At 42.8% G+C, this 22,495-nt stretch overlaps 2 protein-coding genes across 2 annotated transcripts in view; both read left to right on the forward strand.

Annotated features, from left to right (window-relative positions):
• The window catches only part of MARCH6 (membrane associated ring-CH-type finger 6), a 305,795-nt gene extending 297,534 nt beyond the window's left edge, over positions 1 to 8,261 (forward strand). Inside the window, exons 25-26 of the mRNA XM_029590037.1 lie at positions 3,158 to 3,293; positions 5,087 to 8,261. Of these exons, the coding sequence (XP_029445897.1) occupies positions 3,158 to 3,293; positions 5,087 to 5,177 (227 nt within the window). The 3' untranslated portion in view covers positions 5,178 to 8,261. The remainder of the gene's footprint in view (positions 1 to 3,157; positions 3,294 to 5,086) is intronic.
• Positions 8,262 to 17,681: 9,420 nt separating this feature from the next.
• ROPN1L (rhophilin associated tail protein 1 like) overlaps positions 17,682 to 22,495 on the forward strand; it is a 296,316-nt gene continuing 291,502 nt past the window's right edge. Inside the window, 1 exon segment of the mRNA XM_029590038.1 lies at positions 17,682 to 17,810. The gene's annotated coding sequence lies outside the window, so the exon portion shown is untranslated.

Consider the following 22,495-nt stretch of genomic DNA (forward strand, 5'->3'; position numbering starts at 1 on the left):
TACCGCTGAGATTGCGTAAGGTGTTTCCCAGGATTTTTGCAAGACTGAGTGCAGGATTTCTTGTGGTGGAAGAGATGTTGGTTCCCCTGGAGTATCAAAAATCTTTAGAAGACCTGATCTAGGGTCTGTCTTTTTTGGACCTCTAGATGCAGTATTGTACCCAATTTTTCCAGAAATTTTGGGTATGTAAGGTCTTCTGGAGGGGAATACAGCTCCTGAGGTTGTTCCTGTGGATCCGATGGGAATCCCGTAGATGATGATGGGGATGTTTGCGGTGAAGGAGAATCAAAAGATGTATCCTGTTTATAAATCGGTGAAGTTGGTCGGTTGACTATAGGAGATGTAGGAGGCTCCACCGACTGTTCTCTGTCAGTCTGTGTCTTATGTTCCGGAGAACTGACATAGGCAAGATTAGACATTTTGAAGGATGACTGAAGTGTTTCATAAAATCCTGCCAAAGACTGTGACAATTGATAAAATGCCTCTTTTGTATGAGGGGGGGCATTATTGTCCGCCCATCTGGTTCTTGTGACTCACATGCTTTCGGTTGCATTGGAGTGGTTTGAGGTAAATTACTAGACACTTTATGGACTTTCTGTTTCTTTCCACAGATTGTGTGCATTGAATCCTCCGAAGCTGTAGAAGCGTTAGAGGAATCAACTTGTATTACCTCTCTGTGGGAGAAGGTGTTTGAAGTTGGTACATGAGATGATTTAGAAGTCGAAGGGCCTACTTCCCATGTTGCACTCCTTTTTTCAGACTTTCTGTGGTGGGAGTGCCATGAGTGCTTATGATGATAGTGTGACGACGAGTCTGTATGATTTGTTTGTGAAGACGGTGATCGCTTTCTACGTTTTATTGTATACTCTGTCGAAGTAGCTCTCGAAAAAAGGGGGAAGCACCTGAACGAGGTGGGGCTAGCGATGGAGAGGTGGAATAAGATCTTCTGGAATGTCCACGTCGTCGTTTTAACCCATGATCTGGTGATTTGTGCGCCGATTTGGGGTTGTGCGCACAAATAAACTTGTGTGAATATCTTTTTTGTTCCATGCGCACAGGAGTCATCGGCGCACAGAAATCTTCGGCGCCGTGCGCCCAAGTGTCTTCGGCGCCAATACCTTTTCAGGCGTAGAAGTGCCATGCGCCACCTTCACGTTATGCGCATAAGGCATCTTAGGCGCAGAAGTTTTAGGCGCTTGGATGTTTGGCGCCAATGTCTCTTGCGCCGGCGATTCTGGGTCTGTGGAATTTTTAAAATCCAATGGCCCTTGCTGGTTCGCCAACTCCTTACCTCCAAATTTGGAGGATTGAGGATCCCACGACAATGCCCTCTTTTTTGAGGGAGCCTGTAAAGAAGCAGGGCCAGGTGACGAATGAGCCTCCGATGGAAGAAATTCTTGACATGGTGTGGCTCAAGGGACTTGCTTCAATATCTTTTCTTCCTCTTGTTTCAGGTCTTGGCACCTCTTCAATTAGGGTTCATCTTAGCTCCATTGCAGCATATCACTAACAGGTGGAAGGGGCTCCAATTTTTCTCCACCTTTTACTATTGAAGTTAACAAATGATCCTTGGCATTCTAAAGTTCTGGTCTGTAAACCTCCAGTGCCTTGGTGCCTCTGTGTTGTCCTAGTTTATTAAACTCTCAGGTTGGTGGATTTGAAGTTTCTCACCTGGAAAACATTTCATGTTGCCATCACTTCGGCACAGAGAATAAGCAAATTACAGGCTCTGAATTCATATTCACCATTTTTGCATTTTTTTCACAGCATGCTTGTTTACAAACTCACCCTGAGTTCCTTTCAAAAGTTGTAGCTGCATGCTACAAAAGAGAAGGTGCTCTTTGCTCCTTGGACTGCGAGAGCCCTAGTGTATTATCTTTGATCTCTGTAGATTGGAAAGGCAGTTGCCAAATAAACTTTAATTAGCTCACTGGATACTGCACTGCTATGCACTGGTTGGCTTACAGATTCATCATTGCAGTGCCAGTTCTTGATCAGAGGCCACAGACTCCATGTGGTTTTTTTTCCACAGCACTGTATGTGTACACTCTAAATCTGGCTTTTCCATGTTTAATGGCAGATACACTTCCCCCTGTGGATGTGAATGCTGTCCCTTGAGCATTCCCAACTGGTCCAGAGTAGAGAAGCCAGGTTCAGGAATCACTTAGCCTTCTTGCATGAGAATGTGCAGCAGTACCACTGAGCCAACAAGTGTGCTCATTTTGTATTTCATTCTTGATGCAGTATTAGTGTAAAGTTTCTGAAAGCTCCTCTTTCTTAGCCATTTCCACCATTTAAGATCTCAGTAAATTGAGTGCTGCAGTACCAGTTCACATCAGAACACTATGCAAGCATCATTTTGTGATATATAAATATGACTAATAGCGAGAGTGCACTCAGAGGGACATTTTTAAAACCTTGATGTGACCCTAATAAATGCTAGTAATAGTAACCAAAAAACAGGAACAAGTAATCAATAAATAAAGGTTCTGCAACAAAAAATAGTCTACCACTATTACTGACGGTGAGCACTAGCATTTCATGGGCCACCCAGTCTTATCGATCATTCACCCTAGAAAACTATGAATATCACCAAAACGTGAACAATTTTATTAAAACATTTTGTATATAGCAAGTACAATAAAAATTCAAAAATGGAATTGGTAAAGAGCCCCAGGCCCGACAACGGCCATGTTTCACAAACAAGCACTTCCTTAAGGGTTTAGTTAATTGGAGCTTAAAACTAAAGCCAAAACCGTGTGATATCGTTGTGCCACTGTAACAATTAAAAATAGTTAATATACGAAGCAAAATAAACTGTGATATTCAGTTTTCTAGGATTTATAAGACAAGACCGAGTGGCCCATAAACAGTCAGACTTGCTGACACCCTTTTAAGAAACAGTAATTAATAGTGGAAGATTCTTATTTTTTGTTGCAGAACCTATTTATTGATGATTACTTTCTCATGTATTTTTGTTACTGTTATTACACTATGGGACTGTTTGGTTCTTTGCTTTGTGATCCTAATAAATTCTAAATATCTTTTATTAATCATTATCTGACAAATGAAGGTCACCTAGAAATATCCAAAAAGGAAGCAATTCAGTGTAGAATAAGGCAAGTTAATATTTGACAAATGTTTTCTATTTTACCAGGTGTAACATCTGAAATGCAAAATTTAGTACAACGCCGCATTTATCCATTTCTACTCATGGTGGTGATTTTGATGGGAATCCTGTCCTTCCAGATTCGCCAGTTCAAACGCCTTTATGAACATATTAAAAATGACAAGTGAGTGAATGTTTCAAGCAACAACAAATACTTTCCTTTGCCCTTCCTGACCTATGACTAGATTTATGACTTTATTCACTAAGACTTTTCCCCTAATCTGTTTGGGGGGAAAAGCTTCAGTGAATCCAACCCTGAATGTTGAGATTATTTTCAATTTTTAAGGTGCTCAGATTTTAAGATACCGCACATGGGTCCCTGTGTTCCAAGATCCTTGTACGTGTGGTGTTTTCTTCTTCGAGCACCAGAAATTGTAGCTTAAGTACTTAGGGCAGAACTTGATTTGCATGCGCAAAAAAAGCATCATATTTTATTTTTTTATTAATGGTGCATGTATGGTCACAAATAATGAGGTAGGTGGAAGAGAATATGTTCTATAAATCTCTATTGATCTAGCAGTACTAACAGCCTACAGTGGGCAAACACTAGCTTCTGACATACAAGTGGGCAGAATGGACTGGAAATATCAGTTAATGAAAATTTGCTTTGAAAACAAAGTGATTCATTTCAGCAAAAGATTTATAAGCATAAAGCGTGATCACAGTGTAGGGTACCCTTGACCTGTGAGATTCCCAGCATTAGTAGAAGGTTAATATAAAGTCTCCATCTTAAGTGACATTGTCGTAAGAGTCATTGTATTTTCTTTTTAAGAACTGCCTTTTAGAAAAGGACCATAGTACTACAATATAGATATTGGGTGTCAAGAATTAAATGTGGAGTTCAATAATCAAGGATAGAATGTAGGGGTCTGCAATAAGGCCCAACAAAGTATGATATATCATAGGATGTAGTGAGATGTGAAGTCCTTTTTGTTTTATACATTCAAGTGATCACTAGTACCACAGAATCCTGTGATATCTCTTTCATGTCCTCCTCCTTTTACTTCCCCAACACCATAGGCAAAAAAAGTCTTGGCTACAAAAGAATGCTTAGGTTAGAACATAGTTTTCTTTCATAATTTATATATCTTTTGATTGAGCTATTCTGCTTTCAAATTCTCCCTTAATCCAGGGAGTAGTGGCATGTCTGAGCAGCATGTACTTCCTGCACTGAATGTGAACTGAGTGGACTGCTGCAATTCAGAGGGAGAAAACACTGCAGACTGAGTGCAAATGGTGCCTGGGCAAGCTGCTTCTGATTGCTGCAGGATACTTGGGGGAAATGGAGGAGGGAGCAGATAAGCGTAGGCACTTCATTAGTTCTTGATTTTTTTTTTCTTTTTTTCTGAGAGGTATACACAAAAAAGATAAACAAGTTGTAGAGGATACCTTAGTATCATGACTAACTTTTGAGAGTTCAGCTTCTTTCATCAGTCAGTTCCAAGAGGTATAAAGTTAGAAGGTTATGATAGGCCAGTGGTTTCCAACCCTGTCCTAGGGACCCCCCAGCCAGTCAGGTTTTCAGGATATCCACAGTGAATATGCACGAGAGAGAATTTGCATGCACTGCCTCCATAACATGAAAATCTTCTCTCATGCATATTCATTGTGGTTATCCTGAAAACTCAACTGGCTGGGGGTCCCCAGGACAGGGTTGGGAACCACTGTGATAAGCTAATAGATGAGGGATCCCACAGTCAGAAGCATGAAGTATCTATCCATACATATATGTTGGAGTGTTATGAGTTTCACCTTAAATAGCCAGTCCTGGTGGAGGGGAGGGGAAGAACTTCTTTCCTTCCATTTTGTAATTTACATTTTACATCCGGTGCACTTTAGCATGTATGTAGAAGCTGTTAAACTTTACCGATATTACTGGACACAGATTTTTAAAACACTAATCCTTTAAACTTTCAGATACCTTGTTGGTCAGCGACTCGTGAACTATGAGCGAAAGTCTGGCAAATCAGGCACATCAGCACCACCTCCTCCAACCTTACAGGAATAAAACAGTTGCTTCAGTCCTTATGACCTTCGTCTTGCCCTTTCTTTGGCCTTCACTTAAAATCTCTTCCAATGGTCCTCTTGACAGTGTTCTTGTTTCTGCAGATGTTCTCAGCATTCAGATAACTGTTTAAAGTCCTCCTCCAGCTGCATTTCCTAAACGTTACTCATGCTGTCTGAGATCTGTACATGTGTAAATAGAAGTATCCAGACACCCTTAAAACTTCGAATTAAAAAAAAGGAAACAATTTCGTTGTACATCTTAAACAACAAATGTATATTAATTTATTAAATCTAGTTGTCACTTTATTTTGGACTGTTCTGTTAACAAGACTAAGCAATAGCACAAAGAAGCAAGACATTTTGTACAGTTGGAGCTGACTTTAAGGCATTTATAACACTTGAAATGAATTGGTGTGTTTTTCTGAGGAGCAGACAGATGGTTTAACCAAAACATCTGAAATCAAACCATCCTGAACAATATTCAACCAGCATTGAGGGGTCAGTTATAAGAAAACATGAACTCTGTACTTTGCCTTCAGGACTTCTGTTTTAATTTTGTGTAACACCAAAGCTGTTGTACATTTTTATTGTCTGATATATTTTTTTCACGCGTCTTGATTTATAATGTTGTACAGTAACCTGTAGAAATATGTAGAAAGGGTTTTGGAAAAAGTTTCCCATTTTTAAGATTTTAGGCTAGATCTTTGGGGGCTTCAATATGTTAATTCCTTGACGCTGGGAGTCAGGATTCTGTAGCACTAATCCCTGCAGGAAGACACATGGTGCTGGGCTGTGAAGCACTGGTACTGAGGGGTTAAATTTCTCCTGGTTTCAGAACTGCTATTCTGCTCCCTGCTCCTTCGTCACTCCCCCCCCCCCCCCCCCCCCCCCCCCCCCCCCACACACACACTAAATAGTCAAACTTCACGTAGTATACATCTGATAAGTTCTATATGACCTGCATTACAGTAAATTATAGATATTTGTTGGGGGAGAGGTCATATATACTAGAAAAGGAAAGGATTGGGTGACTGAGTTTTATATACACATATATAAATAGTTTTTCATGAGAGGTTTGCTGAAGAATGCTGTCTTTTGTCAGTGGAAAGAAGATATCTAATACAAATCTAGCTTTTCTCCTAACCTAGTAACTGCAGGTTAGGAACATCACATTCAGGAAAACAAATCTGCCTTCATCTCCCTCTTAGAGCTAGGGACAGTTTTGTGGTATATTCATTTGTTGTACAGCATTTCTTTGTTAAGCCATTGCTTTGGTCTACAGGTAGCATTACATTTAGATACCTGTTTCCTCAGGTGCTGTAGTGGATTTATTACTGAGGCAGCTGGAAAAAATGTAGATCAAGGCAGTGCCATCATGTAGAAGCTTCATTAGGAAAACTTATCAGTCCAGTAAGAACAGAATCCTTTTTATATTAAAACAAAACCCATCCTGCATGCAGATTTATGGTGATGAATAAGAAAAAAGACAAAGCTCATATTGTAGCTTGCACCATCTTTTTTTCTGCTGTGCAGGTATAATCTTTATGCATGTCTGATGGGCAATGTTATTCCTGGGACTTTGATTAATTGGATGTTAGTGATTCTGTTTGTGGAGCAGAACCCACATGGAAAGTGATTTGTATTGTCTATTTCTTTCTCTACCAGATTTGCACCCCTTGGCTGTATTGTTAAAATGAATTATATATTTATAATTCTTGTATTATCAGGTAAAGGTGCAGGCTTATTTAGATCAATCATGCCAATTTGAGTTTGGTAAATAAATGCTGTTTGTATTAGAAATGCTGAATTGTAATTTTAAGAAACAAAGGTTCAGCTATGTCTAAAGATTTAACATCAGTCTTCAGAGTTTAAAATGGATACAGCATCTTTAGCACTGGTTTTGCATAGTAAAACATTAAGACCCATTTTTTATCTGAGTTAATTTTTCATGTTTTAGATTAATACCCAAGGTTTCCCAAATCTGTTCCAATGACTTTTATGGCCAGTCAGGTTTTGAGGATATCCACAGTCAGGTTCATGAGGATATGCATGAGACAAATTTGCATATACATAGACTACAGTGTATGGAAATCTCATGCATATGTATTATGGATATCCTGAAAAGCTGTCCAAGACAGGTTTGAGAAGCCTTGAATTAACCCTTATGCACCAGAAGTTTGGCTGCTTTTGCACTAAGCACTAATGCTGTATGCATTAGTGTTTAGGTGCTGTGGTCACTTGGTACTAAGAGGTTAATGGTATTCAGTGGCTTATATTAGAGGAACAAATGCATATTATATTAAACACTGCATTATTTTTTGTAAGGCTAATACTTATTCAGCGTGGTAGGAAATGAACTACTTGTTCTACTTGCATCTACATTCAGTGCTTGCTATAGTTTAGTCTATGGTAAACACCAGAAGTGCAAGCATTTCCTCATGTAGCATTTTTCCATGATTCAGTCCAGGGCTTCTGTTATCTCATTTTGGAGAGGTGGGAGTGGTTCTCTTGGCCCCCCCCTTGCCCCCGCTTACAAAAAATGCTTGAATCCTGGCACAGTTGGTTATAGCTTCAGTGTTTTGGTCTATCTCCCCCACCCTTCCTTCCTTAGAGACCAACCACCCACCACCATTCTTTCTTAAAGGAATATTAAAACATTTATGAAGACAAGACTTACATGCTTTTTCTTTTGTCTTAGTATATATATTGTTCTGGAATCCATTTATGGAGTCATGTGCATAACAGACCCAGACATTTCATCCAAGGAGTATTGTTAATGCAAGATGTGTATTTGTGCTGATTGCTTTTCCAAGTGAAAAATTGGAGTTGCATTTTGAAAGTTAAGCTCTATTGTTGTCAGAGCATGCATTGCTATGCAGAAAAATAACTTGGCAGTGTGAAGTTTTGCCAGTGCAGCTGCATTTTGGACACTTCCAGAAATATTCTCAAATGTTCTTAAGCCTGTGAAGAGACAGAGGAATTTAGTGGAGGGTGTGTGGGAAAACTTCTTTGCTGATAGACCTTGGGTCAGATGTAAATGTAAAATAACTTTTATTTTAACATTTAATACAACTGTTAAATAACACCTGTGAATTGTCTTTTGGGCTCTTTTGTCTTCCTTTATTAAAAGTAGCAGTTCATTTGGCCTTGGTAAGTACAGTATTCTCTTGTGAATCAAATTAGGAGCAGCATATCAATCAAGATTTGTAGTATATTTGGGGAACTAGGACTGCAACAAGAGTATTAGATCTAATTAAAACTGCAGTCATTAGCTTCCCTCCTTCCCCTGCCCCACATGGAGCATTCTTCTTTCTCTCTGCCTGCCCCTGCCCAGCCTCTGGAGCATTCCTCCTCTTCACTCTCCTTCCAGCCAGCCCCAGGAGTATTCCTCCTTCCTCGCTTCCCATCCCAGAAGCATTCCTTTTCCTTTCTCTTTCCTGTTAATGGGACCCATGGTATGCTGAGAAAGTGGCAGGGAGTGTTATTGCTGACTCAGCACTGCCACAAGTGACGTGATAGGAGCATTGCTGGCAGTTTAAATGCCTCTTTGAACTCAGAATTAAAGTCAGGTTGCTGAACGCCACCACTGCAGAAGAGATGGCAGAGCAAGAGAGGTACAGGAAGTAGCAAGAAGCACATTGGCAAGCTCCTACAGCTAGGGCAAAGCTCTGGCCCCAATCGATGCTGACCTGATACAGTCCTGCCACTGCCGCTGTTATTCCCATTCTCCCCCACCCCACCCAAAAAATGAAATTGTGCTGTATGTGGCCACCTAGCGCTTCCACCTGCCCTGCTAGGATGCAGTTATGATTGTGCTTTGGTGCCATTGTTCCCTAGGCTATATTTTAAGTTTCCAAATAGCAATACTAGACATGCTTTTAAATGTTAATTTACACAGAAAAAAAGTATCTTAACGCATAATGGACCCATGAAGGAGAATGTGCATGATTTTTCTATGTATCACTATCTCTGTATCCCCTAATGCAAGATTTTATTTTAATTCTGGAAATAGTAATTCATCTTTACCTCCAAACTCTAGTCCAAGCTGCTGCATACTTTTGATGACATTTGTGAATCCATCCTAAAAATCAAATCAATGTTTTCAGCTTCGTGAGTCATTCTATTATAATGGCGGGAGGGGGATTCATTTTGAAATATTTTATAGCTGTTAATTTGGTAGTGATGTCTGTGTATATCCTAGAGGAGAGGATGGAAATATAGAGATATTAAGCTATCAAAGAGCTATAAATCCATAAGAATCAAGAGTATTTAATATTTCACTTGGCTATGAACAAAGTTCTCAGGTAAGTAAAACAAATGCTTGTATAAAAGTGGGAAACAAAGGCAATATCTGGAGGCTATGCACATTAATGCCCATAGTATGAGAATAAAGTCCTGAATCTAGAGGCAGTCATAGAGAAGGGTAATTTGGATTTTGACGCTACCAGGAAGAGAACCTGGTAGCGTCACCTGCTGAAGATGCAGGTCACCGGAGGCACCAGGCAGGGAGTTCTTCTCCGGGAGGAGATAGAGTGGACGCCGAGGTGGTAGTGCATCACGATTTGGCCGGCAGCTCAGCCATGGGAGAGTATCCTGTGATGAAGCTAAGAGGTTCCTCTACCCCTCTGTCGACGTGCCCGCAGTTTTCTCTCGTTAAACCTGACCAGGTAACTTTAGACTCTTTGTGGGAGGCCATTGAAGGATTGGGGAATTTATTATTATCCAACCAGCTAAATTCTTTGGTGGAGAGATCAAATGATCATGAAATCCATTTACAAATGTTGGAAAATGTTACAAAGGCTACCTCTCACCAGATTAGTGAGGTCAAGACAATTTTGACTTCCATTAAGTCTTTACAGGATTCCTTTATTAAAGATAACTCATTTCTGTTGAAAAAGATGGAGAACATTGAAAATGCCATTACAGAAAGGAATCTTCGTTTTGTGAACTTTCCTAAGATACCTTACATATCTCCGACAGATATGTTCAAAAGATACTTAATGGAAATTCTTAATCTATCCGAGGAAGCTGTCCCACCATTGTCACGGGTGTTCTATCTACCCCCTTTGAAAAAAGGGCGAGAAGATAACCAAGTTGGGTCAGCTAAGAAAATTTTGGCGGAGTCTGTAGTGGAGCCAGCTACATCTGCTTTAAATATTTCTGAATTTTTTGAGACATCTGACTCAGTTCGTTACTCCAGCAACATTGATAGTTACATTTGCATTGGAATCTGATCGAGACTGGGTATTGAAGCTCTTTTTCAGACATAGATTAGAATCTTTTTTTAAATTGCAGGTTAGGATTTTTCCTGATGTGTCCAAGTTGACACAGAAGAGGAAGCAATTTTTGCTCCTCAGTCAAGGTCCTGCAAATAGGGGCCTTTTTCTACTAAAATTCCCCTGCAAATGTTGCATTAAGTATAAAGAGGCTTCATATCTTTTCTTTTTTCCTTCACAATTAATTTCTGCGTGATAAAAAAAAAAAAAAAGTAACTCATAAAGTTGTTGATGGATAAATCTTAATTTCATCACTATGTCTCCCTAAATGGCTGAGTGTTTCCTCACTTTATTATGTTTATTCCCCCTAGTGAGGTGTTGATATTTTTTTCTTTTTATTAATACTTCTTATTGTGGTACTGGATCCCGAAATTGTGGACTTAATTTATGAAGTGCTTCTTCTTTTGTCAATGTTTTTTTTTATTTTGGAATGTAACTTACACTTCATATATTTTCATTATTCAAGATTGTTCTTGATATGTAAATTAATAAATGCATAAATAAAAAAAAAAATGAACTGGAGCAATCAACTTTTGAACGAAACACTCAACTCTGCTAGGAAACGACACAGAAACCAGATACTCCAGCATCTGAGGCAGCTATAAGGAGTTCCTGGCCAGGCTTAGCTCTTCACAATCACAAAAGACACTTCAAAAAAAAAACTTCTGGCGCGCAGAAAAAACCAATGTGTAAATACAAAATAATATTGAAAGAGTAAGATCCACATCTGCAAGCCTGCCAACGTGTTCAACGAATTGAACCGTCCGGTCTTTTCTTCATTTGTGGATCTTACCCCGGCCAAAAAGCCTGATGTAATTCTTGTGGGCTAAGAAGCCTGTAGAAATTCGTTAAATAAATTGCTTTATAAAGTCTTAATTTCGCAATGTCCTGTAGCTATATGTAAACAGATCCCGTGTAAACAGATCCCATCTAAACAGATTCTGTTCCTCCTTGGGGAGGAATTTTGGATGTGTACGGAGAACCACTCTGTCATGTAGGAATTTTGTATAGGGTGAGTACGTGACAAGTGCTTGTAACTCACTAACCCTTCTAGCTGATGTAATGGCTATGAGGAAGATAGTTTTCCATGTGAGAAATTTTAAATCACAGGAATCTATGGGTTCGAAAGGAGAACACATTAGTCTTGTTAAAACCAGATTCAGGTCCCATTCTGTGACTGGAGGCCGAATTGGTGGTCTAATTTGAGTTAAATCTCCCATCTTGTTATGGTAAGCTGAGATTGCACTTAAATGGATGAAGTCCATTATAGATGAAGTCTGGAGACCAGAGTCTGAAAGATGGTATAAGTAGTCTAGAAGAGAAGTAGTGGGGCAAGTGAAAGGATCAATATTGTTTTGCCTGCACCACAAGGTGAATCATTTCCATTTGGAAGAATAGATCTTTCATGTGGAAGGTTTACATGAAGCTATAAGCACTTGAGATACATTGGTTGAAAGATTGAGTGGTTGTAAAATCAAGCTTTCAACATCCATGCTGTCAGGGACAGGGATTGAAGGTTGGGATGGCGCAACCGACCCTGATCCTGAGTTATGAGAGTGGGAGCTACTCCCAGGCGAATTGGATCCCTGACTGAGAGGTCTAGAAGTGTGGGAAACCATACTTGTCAAGGCCAATACGGGGCTATGAGTATCATGGACCCCTTGTCCTGTTGTAGCTTCACTAGAGTTTTGGTTATGAGCGGTATCGGAGGATACGCGTATAGAAGGCCTGAGTTCCAAGGGTGAGCAAAGGCGTCCTTGGCTGGCTGGTTCTTCTGTTTGTGACGAGAACAGAATTTGTCCACTTTGTGATTCAGATGTGACGCAAAGAGGTCTATTGTTGGTTTTCCCCAATGCTGAAATATCCTGGTCGCAACTGAGGGATCCAGGGACCATTTGTGTGGTTGGAATTGACGACTGAGTCGATCTGCCATTACGTTGTGAATGCTTGCCAGATAAGTTGCCCGGAGAAACATTGAGTGGTTGAGGGCCCAGCCCCAAATCTGTGCAGCTTCTTGACAAAGGAGATACGAGCCCGTACCTCCCTGTTTGTTGATATACCACATGGCTACTGTGTTGTCCGTTTGGATCAGAACAGTCTTGTATGAAAGGCAGTCCTTGAACGCATATAGCGCATAACGTATAGCTCGGAGTTCCAGGAAATTGATTTGAAATGTTGCTTTGAGTTTTGTCCAAGTACCCTAGGTTTGGAGAGTGTCTGTGAGCTCCCCAACCCAAGGTGGATGCATCTGTTGTTAAAGTTATCTGTGGGACTGGTTGCTGAAAGGGTAGGCCCTTGCGCAAATTGTCCTTGTTCGCCCACCAAAGTAGAGAGGAACGTAGCTGGTGGGTTACTTGAATTGGAGAATGCAGTGGTTGAATGGCTTGGATCCATTGAGATCTTAAAGTCCACTGAGTTACTCGCATGGCCAGTCTTGCCATAGGAGTGACATTCACTGTGGAGGCCATGTGGCTTAGCAAGGTTAGAAACTGGTGAGCTGTTGCTTGATGCTTTGAATGAATCGAGTTTGCCAGCAGGGACAGGTTTTCTGCTCGGTCGTTGGGTAGAAAGGCTTTGGCAAGTAGGGTGTTCAATTCTGCTCCTATGAATTGAAGCAGATGAGATGGAGTAAGATGGGACTTTTGATAATTGATGAGAAATCCCATGGAGTGAAGTACAGCAATTGTGTGTCTTAGAGAAGTTAAAGCTCCTTGGAGAGATTGACTTCTGATGAGCCAGTCGTCTAGATATGGGAATACATGGACACCTTGCTTGTGCAAGTGTGCTGCTATTACTGCTAAACATTTCGTGAATACACTGGGAGCAGAGGCAAGTCCGAATGGCAGTACTCTGTATTGGAAATGTTGATGACCCACCATGAAGCGCAGATACTTGCGATGAGGAGGGAACAAAGCCAATCCCCTTTTTTAAGAAGTGGAAGCATGGTGCCTAGAGATACCATCCTGAACTTTTCTTTCTTGAGAAATTTGTTGAGATTTCTGAGATCTAGGATGGGATGTAGGCCTCCGGTTTTCTTTGGGATGAGGAAATAACGGGAAAAGAATCATCTGCCCTGCTGAGACCGGGGCACTGGCTCCACAGCCCTGGCTTTCAGAAAGGTGGATAATTTTACCTGTAACTGAAACATGTGATCTTTGTTGAGATGAATTTGAGTTGGTGGAAATTCTGTGGGGATTGAGAGGAAATTGAGTTGGTATCCTCGAGATATTATGGACAGAACCCATTAATCCGTTGTTATTGTTATCCAATTGTTGTAAAATTTGGATAACCTGCCCCCTACTGGGAGTTCTGGTCGAGGATTTGTGGAAAGGCTGAGTTCCTTGGATGCATTTTCAAAAGCCTGCCGCAGGACCTGCTTGTGTAGCAGGTTGGGGCCTAGCTGTTCTTTGCTGACGTGGCTGTGTTCTTTGCTGAGTTCTGGAGGGCCTGGGCCTAGACGCCGGAGGATAATATCTTTTTTGACGGTAGAAAGGTCGTCTCATGTCTTTTCTTGGGGTCCTACGGGTGGTATGCGAAGTAGGGTCCTGGGGAAGGGAAGAAAGTTGTCTTAATGTCTCTGTATGTTCCTTTAACTGAGACACCACCTCTTGTACCTTGGATCCAAATAAATTGTCCCCTGTGCAGGGGAGGTCTACTAATTTATCTTGGACCTCTGGCCTAAGGTCTGAGGCCTTGAGCCAGGCCCACCTTCTGGCACTAATGCCCGAGGCAGCCACCCTTGAAGCTGTCTCGAAGCCATCGTATGCTGCTCTGACTTCGTGTTTATCAGCTTCAAAGGCTTTATGGTTGATGCTTTTTGCAGCCTCCCTATATTCTTGTGGAAGAGATGGGATAAATTCTTCCATTTGCTTCCAGAGGTTTCTCTGGTACTGGGTGATGTACAATTGGTAGGATGAAATCCTAGAATTGAGCATTGCACCTTGAAAAACCTTGCGGCCCAGAGAATCAAAAAACCTGTTGTCCTTTTCCAGGAGGATTGGAAGAGTGAACTCTTGTCCTTTTAGACCTTTTCTGTGCCAATTCAACAACTACTGAATTGTGAGGCAGTTGTGATTTTTGGTATCCCGGAGTGGACTGAACTAAGTACGTGGTGTCCAATCTTTTATTTACTGAGGGAACAGAACAGGGATGTTCCCAAAGTTGGTGCTGGTGCTGTAGGAGAACATTATGTATGGGGATTGCCATCACTTGGTTAGGAGGGTCAACAAATTGCAAGACCTCTACGGTCTGTCTGAGATCCTGCTCTGATTCCAATTTAAAAGGGATAGTCAGCCATCTCTTGCTCAAAGATGGAAAAAGTAAGATCCTCTGGAGGAGATTGTTTCCTAGGATGTGGCGGTTATGGATCAGACAAAGTTTTCTGAAGAAGTGTCTGATGCAGTGTCACTCCATGTGTCATATTCTGGAGTTTGCTGTGGCTTTATAGCAGATTTTAGTGGAGGAATAAGACCAGAAGGCCCTGGCAAAGTGTCTTGAGGAGTAGCGTCCTCTTCTTGTGGATTTGAAGGCAAAGAGTCCAATAAATCCTGGTATTTTTTTTGTAAAATGGAATATAATGCTGCTTCTGAGGATCCTGGGGCGCCAGGAGGAAGCGGCACCATCGAGGGCATTGAAGTCTTTGTTTAGTGGGCATCACTGATGTTCCACTCTTCTTGTGGGATGGTGCAGAAGTGACAATAGGCACTGATATTCAAACAGAAGATGTAGTTTGCATCGATGTGATCTCTGAAAAACGAGGAGGTATCAGCATCGATGGAGTAGCTGTACTCGATGTCAGCGGCATCGGGGATTCCCCCGGCATCGGGAAGGTACCCAGCATTGGCGCTGTTGCTGGAACTAAAGCTGTTATCGGTATCAGCTGTACCGGCATCGGTGACGTCAGAGGCAAAGAAGACGTTACCGGCATAGTCACTGGCATATGGTCCTTTATGGCCTGCAGTACTGCTGCTTTAATGAATGATGTCAAATCTTGTGGTACCGGTGGAATGCTTGACACTGGTGCAGAGTGTATTGCCTGCAGTGAAGTAGGATGTACCGAGGGAGGCCTAGGTGACGGCGAGGTGTCTTTGCGTTTAGGCCGTTTTTCGCTTGGTTCCTCATGGGAGGAAACTGATGGCGATGTTGAGGCATGTCTGACGATGTTTATGCTTAGGCCTTACCTCTGTGTCTAATCGTAGCGAGACTGTCGATGGTGTTGGTGAAGTTTTGTCTCCAGAATTGTCCGGTTGGTGCTTTTTTTTTTTAACAATTTTCTTGGGAGCTCTTGCCGGTGATGATTTTGACTAAGTCAATGGTGAAGGAATCAGTTGCAGGTGAAAAAGCTGTTCTATTTTCTCCAGCCGTAGTTTTCTTCCTTTTGGTGTCATCTCCTGACATTGCTGCCAGGAGCAAATGTCGTGTTTTTCACCTAAACAGATGATGCATTCTAGATGCAGGTCTGTGACCGACATGGTCCGCTTACAGGTCGGGCATTTTTTGAAACCCAACACCATGGTACTATTGACGGCCGTCGATTGAGAGAAAATTTGAATTGGCGTTTGAAAATATAAACGCTGCACTAACTCACCAGCTGGTGCCGGATGAGAAAAAAGTGAGATCCTGTGAGGGAGAGATTTTCTAATAATGACTTTCCAGTCAGAAACAGAATAATTCTCAGAGGGCTCTGATGACCGTGATGCTTTCAGCAGTGCGGAAAAACAAAGACTAGAGTGAGAACCCTGGGACAGAGAATATCATAGCATGCTGGGCATGCTCAGTGGCTTCACTGTGCCAGTCAAAAATTTCTAGAAACTTTGACAGAAGTTTTTCCTGCAATAGGGCTCTGTTAGTGATGTCACCTATATGTGAGGACTAGCATCCTGCTTGTCTTGGGATAAAATGGCTGTCATGGCCTACCACATGGCGTGCAAGAAAAAAGCCTAAGTGGGGCCTAACCCACCGGATGCCGCTCAACCCGCCATGCTGCCCAGTTCCCCCCTCCCTCCCCACCTCAATGGGAGTGGGAACAAATGCCGGCATGGTGTGCCGAGAAAGGAGACTAGAGGAAGACCTGAAACCTCTCTGTCTCTGATTCAGGTAAAACTCCCCCCCTAAACCTTACCTGAGCTCAGTGCTTACTGGCTGAGTACAGAAGACGGTCTCTGGCTGCAGGGGCAGAGGGCACCTGTTGTCACTATCATGCCTGGCCTCCTGCAACTGCTGCCTTTCAGCTGAACTAGCAGCTAAGTCCACACCGGGAAACCCAGGTACTGGACCAAGGCACACCTCGGCGGGACCACGGCAATCACCTCAGGAATTCTCAATAGGGGAGAGGGACTTTTAGGTATCACCACAGGAGCCTGGGCCTTTCTTTGCCTGAATTTAGAATTTCAAACTTCTTTCAAAAACTTCAAATTTGTGGTGTAGCCCCTATTGTCTGGTCTGAGCAAGCATCCCCAGGACTAAAACGGTGCAGCATGGAGAACTAAAACATCTCTAGTCTGGGAATCAGCGAGACCAAGAAACTGCGAGTAAGCAGATTCTGCCTGCTCCACTCCTACTGGTAAATTGTGTATATAAAATAAATCGTGTTGGATTCTTTCTGCGTGACCCCTCCTTTGTTATGCGCCGCCACCGAATCTGACCTTACAGATAGGAAGGAGAGAAGCGCCCAAATGATTTGCAATGTTCACATTTTGTTCCTGCATGCCAAGTTTTGTAAATTTGTCGGTTTTTTTTTTCTATTGTGCTTACGGATGGACAGGAATTCCTTTTATATATTTCTTGACATTCCATATGCTGGAAAGGATAAAGGGTCTCATTCATCATCAGCTACCCAAGAGGGTGGGATACCATAGAAGCTGATAAAAAACAAAACAAAAAACAAACTGTCTTTGTTGCTAGGATCTAGCATTGGTAGTGGGGACATGAATAACTGGGCAAACTGGATGTATCGGTTGGACTTTATTGCTGTTATGTGACTTGTCATCACTTGGACCATACTACGAGTTAATCGACGTCACCCCCCCCCCCCCCCCCCTCAACCTACACTCTATTTTTGTGTGACCAAACTTGCCCCGGATCGTATTGAGGTAACTACAAATAAACACCTGTTGGTTACCTCGCGGAGCAGCAGTTAAAACCTAAGAGACATTTTTTTGCGTGGTCTTCTGTTTCCCTCAGAGCGAAAGGGCTGGAGCTCGTGCACAGTTGGTTGGCAGGGCACGGTGGGGGCCCCTTGGCGACGGTTGCTTAGACACAGCGGAATACAAGCTCGGGCTGTAGTGGCGCACGCGTGGCAACGGATTCAAAGCACAGAGCAACGGCGGCCGAAGGCGCGCGATCTGCTATCGGAGCCGGTAAGGAAATGGGAAAGAGCATTTCCTATTCTCTCTCAAGGTCCCCGACAGTCATGGTCATGCTACTATTGCCAGGGTTTCGTTTTTCGCTTCATTTCTTGCGGGTGATCATGTGTGAAAGAGCTGCGCGCCCGTCCCTAGACGTGGAGTAAGGGGAAGAATGTGTCTAGTTGTTAATAAATACCATGTGTAGCTTTCGTCTCTTCATAAATCATTCAAAGTAGTTTTGTTTTTTAATCTTGGTCCCCTTAGTTGGTGGGGGTGGGAGAGGTAGTTAATATATTGCTAATTCATGTATTAATGTTGAACTGGTGAATTAAATCACTATTATGAACAGGGTTAGTGATATATATGCAAGGATATTTCTTTAGAGACCTGTTTTGGTCTTTTCCTTATTTACCCCTTACAAAAGATTTCTGCTCTCAATACCTTTGCTCTAGGTCGCAGCAGAAATAAACCCAGCCTTCCTCCTGTTTGTGTGGATAACTCTCATTTATACCCCGTGGAAGGAGAAATCGATTTTTAATTTTCTTTTCCTTCCATGGAAAATCATGAGATCCAGAGGATAGGAATGGAAGTCAAATAAAGGGTGGGGAGATTTTAAAAGGACCCGTTTGCATCTGTTTCTGGTCGTTGGTGGACAGTACCATGACCTTCTTGGCACTTGCTTGAAAAGCACCACTAATAAGTAAAACTAGATTTAAATATTGTTGCCCTTTCATAGAGGGAGGGTGTGAACTTGTGTAAAGGGCTTCTGAAAAGGATGAAGGCTCCTCCTCCTTACAGAGCTGCCAAGATACCTGACTCCAGGAGGGAGACTTTGGCCAGTCCTGATTTTGAACTTAACATCCTAAAGCATTGTGGAATTTATAGTCCCAAATTTACCCACAGACAGCACTGCAGGTCCCATAATGCATCAGAATAGGGTTGTCAGAAATCCAAGGTTGGTCTAGATTAGAAGCTCCTTCGTGGAACTGCAAAACTTGGCAGCAGTGATATTTGAGGTTGAAAAAGTGACACTTGCAAAAGTCTTCCAGACAAATCAGAAAGCAAGTGCAAGGCAGGTGGTAAACCCCAGGAAATGCAAGCCTGTGCACAATGGTGGCATTTCTGGTTTTCAGGATACCAGTTTTTTGGAGAGGCTGCTGCAGACTTGGGGTAGTCAGGAAGAAAGAGAAGGAACTTGAATACAAAGGGCTAACAGTTATACTAAGAAGTATACTGTATGTGATGGACACTACTCAGGAATCATAAGAACAGTGTATACCTTCTCATTGCATGCAACAGAGGACTAAGTTCAAAGCACAGATAAAGAAAAGCAAACATACACCCAACCACAACAGAGAGAGAGATTGAATACTAGTATGCCAGGTAGATATACTTTATATTGAAAAACACTGAAAGACACACCTAAGACCCTGATAGCAATGCAGGATTTGAGGATTACATGGTGTTTGACTAGCAGCCTGTGAATGCTGTCCGTTAATGGAGAGGAAAGTTGAAAATGAAGAATGCAGAATAAATATTTTGCAGATGGGAAATTATTTAATTTGGGCACATGCATGCCAATAGTTTTTCCTGCCCTGCTGTTTGCAAAGTTATTGGTGGTTTATCTGACTGACTGTAATAAGCACTTTTAGGTGTTCTGCAATATGTATATGGTGGAATGGCATACATGCCTAACCATTTGTATGTCTGTGGTGGCAGAAATTTCTGTGTATAAATTACTGATGAGTGCATAAGTTTTTAAAATGAAATTGTTGTATACACATGCCTGGTAAGCAGCTGAATTCAACAGATCTCTGATTTCCAACTTCAGCCGTGCAGACTTCCCATTTCCTTTCACCTCCAACTGACCTCTGAACCCCATTCTCCCACTCCTATAGAACTTAGGGCTCCTCTGGTTCTGTTAGTGCTGTTTCTAGAAGGGTGCGTGTGTGGCCCTTGAGCCATTCTATGCCTTTGCACTCATGGGCACTACAGTTTTCCCACCCACTCCATGCTTCTGTGTAGAAGGTGAAAGATAAGGTTTCACAATATGAAGCAGCTTTTTAAATACAAATAAAACTAAACATTATACACTTCAGACCCCATTTGAATCCTCCTCCACATCTTGGAAGTTTCATAATGCACCTTGGAAGAGGTGTTTTCTTCAAAACAAATACTTCCCAAGTCTTGGCATTGAGACTAGAGGAATTCATAAACCCCATATGGCCACCAAGTCAAAACTGGGGACAGGTTGGTTTTATTTTATTTTTTTTTTCTGAATCCAGAAGATAGGACCAGAATCTCAGTCTCTGTTCTGCAAGATCTTTCTTTAGGGGAAATGTTGAGGGATTTTTAATACATATTTGACCCATTTTAATCTGACAGCTGGATCATCTGGATTGTAAAGGGATGTTACAAATTACAGCTAAAATGCAACCTAGTCAAATGGATTATTTTAGATTTGTCGTAGGAAAACACCAAGTATTGCATTCTGCCTTTTGGCCTAGCTTCAGTTCTGTGTGTATTCATGTAGGGGCCAATGTAATAAGGTGCACTGAAGCTGCTGCGGGTTTGTGTGCAGATGTATGCGTGCTTGTACATGTGTTTTCCCGGGCAAAACCCTATATGGGGATGTAATAAGGGTTTTGTGCATGGGAAAAAAGCATGTACGAACGCGCTTACAGACCTGCGGATTTTCCTGTGCGAATGCATGCTAATAGCATGCAAAGGAGGTGATTAGCTAATCATCGGCAATGCAGGGAGCCGCGCTAATGCTGGTGTGGGTTTTTTTAATACAGGTTTTTTACCGCCATGGTCAGGGCACGAGTTAAGTGTTAGCACTGACTGGGGGGGGGGGGCGCTATGTCGGCATCCAAGCATCCTGAAAACCACCTTGCTGAGCGCCTATCTCTGTGTCCAAGTGGCCAACTTAGGAAGGTGCTTTTCTGGACGTCTGAATGGCCAGTTTAGCTAGGTGCTTTCCTAGGCAGTGCTCAGTGCCTAAGCGGTCAGATATATGGCCAGAAGAGCGCCTAAGCAGCAAGATCAGCTAGGCGCCTTTCTGGGCGCTCGATCGTATAGATTTTTCTGCCATTAACAGAGCACAAGTGGCCGGATAAGCGCCTAGCTCAGCGCCTAAATGACAAGATTAGCTAGGCGCCTTTCTGAGCGCCTGATTGTGCAGATTTGCGAGCAACTAAGCACGTAGCTTAGTGCCCAAATGGCAAGGTAAGCTAGGCGCATTTCTGGGCACCCAATCGTGCAGAATTTCTGCCACGAACAGAAGAGCATGAGCGGCTGTTAAGCGCCTGGCTGAACGTCTATCTCAATTTCAGAGTGACCAGCTTAGCAAAGTGCTTTTCACGGCATCCGAGGTAGGCACTTACCTGGGCGGACAGATACAGGCCAGAAGAGCGGCAAAATTGTTGTGAATTAGCATCCAAGAAAATATTTGCCCTGTTTTCTGCAGCACAGTTATTTGAAATATTATAAATACTTTCCAGGGTCATACTTTCTCTTAATAGGGAGACCCGTTTGCTCGTACACTCACTTTTATGCGCAGATTATCGATGCAGGTTTTGAGCGCGGATGCAGCCGCTTATTACTTAGGCCCTGTACCACGCTTAGGTCTGTGCATTTTTCCATACTTGCGCAGATTTCTGCATGCAAATCATTTGCATAATTTTATTTTTTTTATATCCCACAGAAGCGGCAGCTTCAGCTGTGCGTGGTGATCAAAACCTGCGCACATACGGGCGGATTTTAAAAGCCCTGCTCGCGTAAATCCGGGCGGATTTACGCGAGCAGGGCCCTCGCACGCCGCGTGCCTATTTTGCATAGGCCGCCGGCGCATGCAGAGCCCCGGGACTTACGTGCGTCCCGGGGTTTTTTTTAGGGGGCGTGTCGGGGCGGGGCCGAATGACGCGGTGTTTTGGGGGCAAGACGCGGCGTTTCGGGGGCGGGCCCGGGGGTGTGGTTTCGGCCCGAGGCTTTCTGGGGGCATGGCCGCTCCCTCCGGAACCACCCCCGGGTCGGGTCTCGGCGCGCGTGGATTTATGTCTCCCTCTGGGAGGCGTAAATCCATGGATAAAGGTGGGGGGGGGGGGTTTAGATAGGGCCAGGGGGGTGGGTTAGGGAGGGGAAGGTGAGGGGAGGGCAAAAGAAAGTTCCCTCCGAGGCCGCTCCGATTTCGGAGCGGTCTTGGAGGGAACGGAGGCAGGCTGCGCGGCTCGGCGCATGCTGGCTGCCCAAAATCGGCAGCCTTGCGCGCGCCGATCCAGGATTTTATAAGATACGCGCGGCTATGCGCGTATCTTATAAAATCCAGCGTACTTTTGTTGGCGCCTGGTGCGCCAACAAAAGTACGCGATCGCGCTTTTTAAAAAAATCTACCCCATAATGAACACCTGTTTTGCCGTGGGTCTTATTACATTGGCCCCATAATGTCTTTTAGTCATCACAGAATTTCTCTGCAAGCTTGGGGTTTCATGTGTTTTCCTACTTGGACAATTGACTGGTCCAAGAGCACATATCAGGGAGAGGTAGAGGAATACATGCTGAGCACCATCCTGATGCATGGTGCTGCAGTTATTAGTGTCATCAACTATCCTAAATCCAGTCTGAACATAATTCAAGCCATGGCTTAATTCATTCAACAGGGAAGATGATATAAGGACCATGGTGGAAGAAGTAATTCA

The sequence above is a fragment of the Rhinatrema bivittatum genome, chromosome 2, assembly GCF_901001135.1.
Source record: "Rhinatrema bivittatum chromosome 2, aRhiBiv1.1, whole genome shotgun sequence".
NCBI lineage: Eukaryota > Metazoa > Chordata > Amphibia > Gymnophiona > Rhinatrematidae > Rhinatrema > Rhinatrema bivittatum.